At 48.8% G+C, this 9,886-nt stretch overlaps 1 protein-coding gene across 3 annotated transcripts in view; it reads right to left on the bottom strand.

Moving 5' to 3' along the window:
• Positions 1–365: 365 nt before the first annotated feature.
• The window catches only part of CHMP7 (charged multivesicular body protein 7), a 53,886-nt gene continuing 44,365 nt past the window's right edge, over positions 366–9,886 (bottom strand). For 2 of the 3 annotated variants that reach the window (XM_081237501.1, XM_081237500.1), the window contains exons 3-10: positions 5,129–5,314; positions 4,859–4,992; positions 3,955–4,003; positions 3,595–3,714; positions 3,210–3,308; positions 2,938–2,998; positions 2,263–2,442; positions 366–1,817 (exon numbers count right to left, since the gene is read on the bottom strand). In XM_081237501.1, coding sequence (XP_081093627.1) covers positions 1,765–1,817; positions 2,263–2,442; positions 2,938–2,998; positions 3,210–3,308; positions 3,595–3,714; positions 3,955–4,003; positions 4,859–4,992; positions 5,129–5,314 — 882 coding nt within the window. In that variant the 3' untranslated portion in view covers positions 366–1,764. The remainder of the gene's footprint in view (positions 1,818–2,262; positions 2,443–2,937; positions 2,999–3,209; positions 3,309–3,594; positions 3,715–3,954; positions 4,004–4,858; positions 4,993–5,128; positions 5,315–9,886) is intronic. The other variant, XM_081237502.1, reaches the window with a different exon arrangement.

Genomic DNA, 9,886 nt, shown 5'->3' with positions numbered 1-9,886 from the left:
CGTGGACGGCAAACCCCACGCATGTAACAGGCACTGAGTAAATACTGGTGCCAGACTAAAATATGGTACGATCACACGGGCCGAGGAAAGTGGGTCATCTAGAGGGAAGAGGGAAAGGAAAAGAGTAAGGAAAGTGATGACGCATTCTTAAACAAAAGAGGCCATTTAATAACAGCATCGGCGTGAGAGCGATCAGGTAGGCTGCCCACTTTCCCAGCAGCTAGGAACTCCCGCTAGGAAGCCAGTCAGCCTTCTCCTGTGGTGTCAGTGAAAGAACCCGTGTGTGTGTGCTGGAGGTGAGGGTGGGGATGCAGGAAGGAACAAGGCACTTTATACAACCTAAAAAAGAGACGAGGACGAGGCGCTCAGGGTTTTTCTTTTAATTATTTACCAGATAAAAAAAGAAAAAATAGTGATTGTTTCTCTTCACCCCCAACATTTCAGTTTCCCAAGGCCTAGTGGGAGAGAAACTTGTTGAACAGTGATTTGTGCTCCTGGCCTGGAGCAAATTCCTCCCCTCTGTTCTCCGTCACCCTAAGCAGGAGGGGCAGGGCCAAGGGCCAGGCAGGTGTCTGGGACTGCGCAGCAGAGCGGCAGTATGGCAGCTGTCTCTCTTCTCCCTGCTGCCAGCGCACTCAGGCCCTCTCCTGCCTGTCCCCCTCCACCATCCTCCCCCATTCGTCAAAGGAAGTAGAAGGACGGCCCTTCAAGAGGCGGGGCCGGGCGCAGCGCAGGACCGGGGAAGCACACAGCAGACGTGGCTGAGGCCACCGTCTTCTGCATCTATTGCACATCCTGGCTCAGATCCCCTGCCCCGAGTGGCGGGCTACAACGTAACATGCTTCTGAAATTCAAACAACCTGCTGTTGTCTGCCAGGCTCAAGAAGGGGAGGTGTGCTGTTGTGTGGCTTCTTCTGATTTATGTATTTAAGTTATATTTAATTTATTCACCACGGGGGCAAGGCAAAGATGATGCCGTTTTAAGAAAGCATATGGGGTTTGGACACCCGGGGCCCTGTAGTCCCCTGGGCTTCTCCTCGTCAAGTTCAAAAGACCAAGTGTAACCATTTCTCCAGTCAGCAGATCTTCTTTTGCATAAGATGGAAGAGGCGGCAGTGGCCACCAACCCCACAAGGCCCCTCTCCAACTTTCACGACTCTGAGCCACTCGGGGGTTACCCCTCTTTCTGAACACCTGGAGAATCTGAACCCCAGAGGAGAACCTTTCACACTGTGTGTTTCTCCATAACGTGGCTGCTGTTTGATTCTCCTTCTTCTTGCTACCAGTGGAAACAGAGAGGGGCTGGGAAGAGCTGTGTAACGGACCTACTGACAGAATCAACTCCTCTGAACACAGTGAGGGTGGGGGACGAGGACAGCTTTTGATTTGGCAAAGCTGCACGAATCTTTCGCCTTCGCTGGCTGGAACGAAGCTGGTGGGGGAAGACAAACCTAACTGAGCCCGTGGCAGAAGCCGCAGGCTCTGAGAGACGACAGGGCAAACACAGAACTGTATAAACTGTGGCACTATAAAGATGAGAAGGCAGGGCCACGAGCCCAGCTGGCAGCACGCCTCGCGAGCACGCTTCCAGAAATTCTATCTGTCCCGTAGTAAGTGGTAGCATCCAGATACATCAGAGTGGTGGTCCTTCCTCCTCTTTCCAACACATTCCGAGAGTTTCTCGTTTAAATAACTATGTACACACACACAAGCCTGGTCTCTCTTTGACACGAGGGTCCTTCACTTGAGGGTCCTACAATGGCTTTATAGAGTCGGTTCCAATTGTCTTTTTGGAGATTTACTGCTTGGGACCAAACCTGCAAGGAGAAGAAATGACTGAACTCTATACCAGGCAGATCTTTTTTTTTTTTTTTTGGTACGCGGGCCTCTCACTGCTGTGGCCTCTCCCGTTACGGAGCACAGGCTCCGGACACGCAGGCTCAGCGGCCATGGCTCACGGGCCCAGCCGCTCCGCGGCATGTGGGATCCTCCCGGACCGGGGCACGAACCCGCGTCCCCTGCATCGGCAGGCGGACTCTCAACCACGGCGCCACCAGGGAAGCCCCCCAGGTAGATCTTTGAGATGAAAGCATCCCAGTGTTTAAGGGACCGGGTCTCAATAATGAGCCCACAACTCCCTCACCCGACTTCGGTACCCTGGGAGATTGGGCAATGGGGCTGGGACACGTTAACCCTGAGCCTCGCTACTGTCAGCCAGAGGACCACAAGCCCACCAGCAGCCCTGGGAATACAGCTCCGTACCTCCCTCTGATAAGGACAGTTTCTCAAGTTCAGCTTCAAGTTCAGCGTCCGAGATCCTAGGGTGAGGCACACTGTTGGTATAAAACGTCTCCTGGGGGTTGTCGGGCAGATCCAAATGTTCTTTGGTGGTGTCCTGAAGGAGGATGTCCAATTCCTTCTCCAGTTCCTCACTGTCAAAGTCTGGAAAGAAAAGACGACATAAGGACACATAAAGTCCAGGGAGGAAACGCATTAATGAGTCAAGGATTGAGGACTGCAAACCCAGCTCGGCTTTACAAAAGATGCCCAGGCCTCCTTGGAGGTTTATTTAAAAAAATCGTGTGAGTTGGGAGGCAGAGGACACCTTCAAGCAGATATGCTTTTTCCATACACAGAGCTAAGTCACCAAGGAGGTGTATTTTGCTGACACCATGGAATGGACCCTGCTTCTCCTTGCCCTTGAAGAGGCCTAGGGAGTAAGGGACGCCGGAGCACCAAGGGGTCGTTAGCATAGCCTATCAAGGGGGAAATGCCAATTCCTTCTCCTTACTCCTGTGGAGAAGCCCCAGAGAGAGCGGACGGTGGGCCAGCCCTGCCTGCACCAAAAAAAACAGATCCACGGCCAAACCTATCACAGCACAAGGAGCTGAAGTCACCTTAGAGAGGAAAGAAGATGGAATCACCATGTCAACTCACCTAAGCCATTGGTTACCCCACCAGCCAGAGTCTGAGAAATTTCGTCCTGGGTGTCACACAGCTGTAAGAGAAAAGCACAACGCCTTGAACTCTGAATGGTCTTTGGGTCTCAGTGTTCAGGGTTACAGAGTAATGCTGCCCCACTGGAGAATCAAGGAAAGCGTCCTCAAGTCCACAAGGTAAACAGTTTGCAAAAGAAGGAAGTACGACAACGTCACTTCTGTCCTCAGGAACCGCCTTGTGTAGGTGTGTCCTCCCACCCACTCCTGTACCTCTTGGATCTGATCCACAAGGCTCTCTGCCTTCTCCACGGTGACATCCTTCATGGAGAGTTTCAGTGCTCCTACCCCGGCCTGATATGCATTGAAAACCTAAAGAGAAAGCAAAGTTATCAGTGCAGATAAAGAACACTGGGCAAAATACAGACAATATTGTTTCATCTCCAAAAGAAAGCTTTGTGGTTTTTTTCCCCCACCCATGCATGATTCACCCCATGTCCACTGAGGCCAAAACTGCCCAATGGAAGAGGCAAAGGCAGTCCCAAGCATATCCTGAAAGAACCCAGGCCTCCTCCAAACAGCAAAGCCACAGCGGAGGGGATGAGCGGTGGACACCGCAGAGACCAGCCAAGCACTGGGGCAGAGGGGCAGTGGCTACCATCTGATCTGTCTGCGAGGCATAGATCCGGTCCAGGATGCCTTGAACAGTGTCCAGCTTGGCATGCAGGGCTTCGATGCGCTTCTCCGTCCGCTGCTTGGCCTTGAGAGACCTCAGGGCCTGGGGGGGGGGGGAGCGGGGTGTGGAGACATGGTCATAGTCAGGGTCAGACCGGGTAGGCAAAAGGGCTAGAGGAAGAGAGCCCTTCCCAGATGATAAGACCATCCCAGGTTTGTAAAACAAGCTGTGGTGTCTGGGCCACCCGCAGACTGTTCCCCTCGAGAAGGTCACTCCCTGAACTGGGGCTCCTCTCGCTGTGGGCACAGGTACACAGCTGTGGGGAGAAGAGAGAGAACTCACCAGCTGCTTCTTTCCTGCTCGGCATGCCCGGCGGGCTTCTTCTTTATACCTACAAACAAAGGGACAGCTCAAGATGATGAGGCCAGAGGATGCGGGTGGCATGGTCCTGAAGTGTCCCCAAGACTAGCACTTTTAGTGAAGGTACTTTCAAATCTGAAGATCAAATTCGTACTACCCAATGGCCAGAAAAACGATGCCCAACAGCCCACCGCCAAACCCCTGCAGCAAGCTGAGATGCGGGCTAGGCGGGTCTGCCCGTGGGAAAGGCAAAGGACCAAGGAAAAGCTGTTTCAACCCACAGCGGGGGAGGGGCGGGCGTGGGGGTGTGCAAACATGCTGACGAGGCACCCTGAAGACAAATTCCCATCCTGGGAGCCAGGAGGTAGGGAATGACTTCCTAACACCACCAATGACGCTGGCCTTCCCACAACATGAGGTTTCTCCCACTGTGAGAGGGTGTGAACAAGCACATTCTAATTCCATGTCTACATACCCTACTTTTTGGAGACGTGGTAATGTGCCTTTAGCACGGACGCCTTGCATAGTCATTGGAGGGGAAAAGCAGAGGTCCCTCAGCAAGACCCCTGGAAGGCAGAGACCTGTCTCGTTCACTACTCTATCCCCAAGTCCCCAAGACAAGGCCTAGCTGAATAAACACTGGTTAAATGGATACTGGCACGGAAGAGCATAAACATAGTGTTAAAAGCTGTACTCTTTGGGGAGGAATTCATTTTTTTCTCCTTTGTGATAGTCTGTGCTTTCCATGATGGCTGCACTGAACAGTCAGTACTTTCACAATTAGTAAAAAAAATAATAATAATAACCTTTTTTTTTTAAGCACCCACAGACACCAGCTCTAAGGGCCAGGGTGGAGGTCAGGGGTGCTCAGCTCAGGGGGAGTTACCTCTCTGCTTCCTGGGATAAGGACTCCACCTTGCGCGACAGCAGCTGTTCGCTCTGCATCAGCTGGTAAACCCCGACATCTACGTCGTTGACAGGAGAGACCTTGGCATGTGGGCCCCGGGCAAACTTCACAATCTGAGGGACAGGGACAAATTACTGGTGCCCTGACCCCAAATGCTGAGGAATCACCAGGCAGGGATGCTGGTGGGCATGTCAGTACACACTGAACAAGTCCTCGGTGAGTCAGGGAAGGAACAGCGAGTTTCCATACCTTCTCCCCATTCTGCTCAAGGACGGTGACTCGCTTCTCTTTCTGCAGCTGCAGCAACACCAAGTAGAAGGTCCTCTCATCCAGACAGGAGCCCGCACAGAGGGTGCTCAGCTCCGACAGGGCCACCACGGGGTGCGAGGAGAGAGGGGAGTTCTGATACAGACGATACACCTCCTCAGCCTTCTCCTGCAGGGAAAGTGAAAGGTGCTTGCGGGCCCTGATCGCTGCCCACGGAACCCGGAGAGCCCTGACCCCGTGCTTCAGATCCACGATCACAAAAGGCAAGAGCAGGGGAGCACTGACCCTTTCCTTTCCTTTGGAAAAGGAAAAAGGATTTGTGTTTTTTAAAACCTCGGAGGCAAGTCTGGGGAACATGGATGAAATGAGGTACGTAATATACTGGGAGCCAGATGTGTGCTTGCCCTTCCAGCTAGGACTTCATGTCTCTGCAGCTCCCTGGCCCGTGGTCCCCCAAGGGGAGAATGAGGTGGTGTGGTGGGGTGCAATGGCCAGGAATGAGAGCCAAGGCCTGGTGGTTGGCCTAGCCTGTGTGACCCTGGACCGGTCAGTCTCACTGGTCCTCAGCATCCCACTCACCAACTGGAGAAGGTGGATGAGATGAGATTTAAATTCCCTGCCAATCCTGGGCTCTCCATTTTTATGCCAAATGGCAATCCTGCAAACTGGAAAATTATTGAGTCTATAAAGAGTCTTATGTGACAGATGGGTGGGATAGGATTTTGGTGAGAAGTCTAAGAAATACAAGTTCCAAAAAACAATACCACTGTCTTCCTCTTTCACGGAAATTACTCTCTCGGTCTTCTGTAGACAAGAAATATTTACTGAAGTATGCACAGAATGCTACGAAAATACAGGGAAGGAATACCCAAGGAGTTCAGCAATGGCTCAGAAAAAAAAAAAGATTGTTGAGCAGAATCCTGTAGGCTGAATAAGTCATTAGGTGAAGTCGGTGGGAAAGGCATCGTGGGAAGAGGGATGGTCACGAGTCCCTCAACGGCCGGGAGTCTGAGTCCAGCGTGGTGTTTGCGGATGCGGGTGGGAAGGGCTGAGACAGCAGAAGCCCTTCTACCTCATACAAAGTGTAATGTATCTTCTATGCTGTCCTTACTCTGCAGATGGTGGGTAGTCCCTGAAGGGAAGGCCATGGCCAGATTAACAGAGATGTAGCTGACAACGGGGAAAGGTTGGATTGTAGCAGTTAGGCTCAGAGGCAGGGAGACCACTGATGCAAGAGAATACGAGGGACTGAACAGGGCAATGGGAATAGGGACAAAGAGGCAGGGATTCAAGCAAAAGTTAAAAGATAAAACTGGCAGTCCATGGTAACTGGGTCTGGGGGGAAAGGCAAAAGAGGAATCTGGGATGACTCCTGGGTTCTGGCTTGAGTGACTGGGTGGATTAACGGCAAGAAGTCAGGAGGAAAAGCATACTTTAAAGGCAAGACAAAACATTCCATTTTGGACATGTTGGTTTGGGATGCTTAAGATTGTACAGGAGATAACTGGATATAAAAATCTGAAGCGGGCCTCCCTGGTGGTGCAGTGGTTGAGAGTCCGCCTGCCGATGCAGGGGGTGCGGGTTCGTGCCCCGGTCCGGGAGGATCCCATGTGCCGCGGAGCGGCTGGGCCCGTGGGCCGTGGCCGCTGGGCCTGTGCATCCGGAGCCTGTGCTCCGCAGCGGGAGAGGCCACAACAGTGAGAGGCCCACGTACCACAAAAAAAAAAAAAAAAAAAAAAAAAAATCTGAAGCTCGAAGGAGACGCCAGGACAGGAGATATATTAATCTGAAAGTCCTCAGCATATAGAAGGTAATTAAAATCGCAAGTATAAATGAGTTACCCAAGAAAATGCAGATAGCAAAGTAATAAGCTGAAGGAAGACCAACGTTCAAAACGTTCAGGAGATGAAGGAACTCACAAAAGCGATCCAGAGGGCTGACTTCCCTGGTGGCGCAGTGGTTGAGAGTCCGCCTGCCGATGCAGGGGACACGGGTTCGTGCCCCGGTCCGGGAAGATCCCACATGCCATGGCCGCTGAGCCTGCGCGTCCGGAGCCTGTGCTCCGCAAGGGGAGAGGCCACAACAGTGAGAGGCCCGCGTACCGCAAAAAAAAAAAAAAAAAAGCAATCCAGAAACTGCTTGGGGAGAACCAAGGAGAACCTGCACTGTAGTGACAACAAAGTCAAGGTAACGGAAAATTTTAAGGAGTGAGTGGTCAACAGTTTCCAAGGCAGCAGAAGAGTCTAATAAGACAGAAACTAGAGCTTTCATTAGATCTGACTGTGCTGTCAAATAAAAACATTTACTACAAAGCTACTGTAGTAAGAACAGTGTGTTGTCCACACACACATACATTAATGGTACACACAGTAACAAATGATGTTAAGACAACTGGCTACTCATTTAGAAGAAAACAGTTTTTCTCTACCACATATACAAAAATACATACCGAATTATTAAAACTTAAATTGAGAAAATGAAAGTATAAAATACTTCGAAGAAAATATTTTAAAAATCTGATAACCTTGAAGTAGAGGATGCCTTCCTAAGCAAGAGCAGAAATTCAAGAGCCATAAAGGAAAATTTGAGAACTCTGTAGAAATATAAAAACGTTTATATAGTAAAAGACATCATAAATAAAAAAGAAAAGCAAACAAGAGACTGGGAAACAATATTAACATCCCTAATACTAAATATATTATATATCTATCTATCCCTAATGAAGAACTCCTACAAATTAATATATAAGACAAAGAATCCAAAATAAAAACAGGCAAAGGATATAAAGAGGCAATTCACAGAAAGGAATATGTAAATGGCCAGTAGATAGGTGAAAAGACGCTCAAATCACAAGTAGTAAGTATCATTTTTGTTCATCAAATTGGCAAAATTTGAAAGATTGCTGTTATCCAGCACTGGCAAGGATGTGAAGAGACTGGACACTTTAATGCAATCTTCATGAAAGTGTAAATTTATACCAACTTTTGAAAAGTAATTTGGCAATTTCTGTTACAATTTAAAATTACATATGCATTTCTAGAAATCAACTCCATAAAAATAAAAGTAGAAGTACATACATGTAGGCACGAGGCTGTCAGAGAAGTATCTTTTTGTAGTAGGGAGAAATTGGAATGACTCAAATATCCATTTGGTAACTATTGCATAAACTGTGGCGTGTTTATAGATTATTCTGCAGCCATCCAAAGGAATGAAGTAGATCTATATTGTGTAGGGACCTGGAAAGATGCTCATGATATACTAAGGTGAAAAATAAAAAAAAAGGAGGTTGCAGACCAATAGGTGAAAGCAGATTCCATTTCTGGAAAAAAATGGAGTATATGTATATACATATGTATGTATGTGTATATTCATTTATTTACTTAACTAATATTTACTGACTCTCTACTATGTACCAGGCACTGTTCCCAGAGCCCATGGAACTTCTCCTTCTGGTAGGGGAGACAGCTTATATAGTAGACAAGTAAACAAGTAAATAAGATTTCCAGGAAGTAGTAAATGCCAACAAGAAGATACAATGGAAAATAATATAATAGGCTCAATAAGAAAAGATGTGTGTGTTTCTACAGACACAAGCAGGAAGGGAATGGACCCAAAGAGATGGAAATGGGATGAATAGAAAGGAAACTTCAATTTCTTTCTTTAAATTTTTAAATAGCAAAATCTATGGGCAATTTTTACTTTTTGGTATTTTTTTCAAATAAAATTAAAAGTTGCTGGCTGCTTTCTGTGTTTAGACTTGGGAAAATCAATTTACCGCAGAAACAGGCTTTTTTGTTTTATAAAAATATCCAGATAAGACCCTTAATTTTCACACATGAAAACAAGTCTCTAACCAGGAGAAAACCATATCTTTGAAGTCACCATATATTTGATAGCAGATGTCACCGAAAGGGAATAGGTGTTAAGTGTTCTATTTAGTGATGTAAGCTGGGTACAGATTTAACAGTCCATGCCCCTGAAGAGCTAAATTTATTTTTCTACCTAAATAGGATTAGACTACTTTGCTGTTAGAAATTATTGCTGGTTCTTAGAAGATCTATGTAATTCCACTCCCACCCCCATCTCTGCGTTTGCTCTCAAAAGACTGAGTCCAAAATCACATCTGTGGGGATAAATGGGTCTACCTCTCTTTGCTCCAGACTGGAGAACACCGGAGGTAAAAGACCGCTAGGAGGGATGGAGCTGGCCCAGAACCACCTAAAACACCCCACGGTTTCTGTGGGGTATTGGCTGAGCCCCGGAGGTCCTGGAGGTCAGGGCCCTGGGAAGGGAGGGGGTGCAGTGCAAAGGGGGAGAGGTGTTCCCCTGAAGAAAATGCATGGTGCTCAGTCAAAACTCCTGGGGGGGACAGAGAGCTGGTAGATTTTGGAGACCTGCTCCCCAGGCCGAAGGGTGGTGCTGGGGGGTGTCTGTGGAGGTGAGGAGAAACTGGAGCTTCTCATGGGGCGGAGGCGGGGGATTCTGACCTGCGTCCGGCGGTGTGGAAGCCTCCAGGGCTATGCAAGGGCCCTGAGGTTGGGCTTGGTCTGTGAGTTTCAAAAATAACCACTGTCTCCGAGTCTACTCCTGCCACCTGGTGTTCAGTGAACTTTACAAACACACACACGCACACACTTAAGGTTACTGTAACCTCGCCCACAGCAATCGGGTGGAATGATGGGGGTGAAGCAGGTCTGCCCTGGGTTAAAGGGTGTGTGGAGGTGAGGACGTGGGGACGAC

The sequence above is a fragment of the Mesoplodon bidens genome, assembly GCF_964165515.1.
Source record: "Mesoplodon bidens genome assembly, chromosome: 6".
In the NCBI taxonomy this organism is placed as follows: Eukaryota; Metazoa; Chordata; class Mammalia; order Artiodactyla; family Ziphiidae; genus Mesoplodon; species Mesoplodon bidens.
Note: the sequence above shows the minus strand (reverse complement) of the source record. Positions and strands in the feature narration are given on the sequence as shown.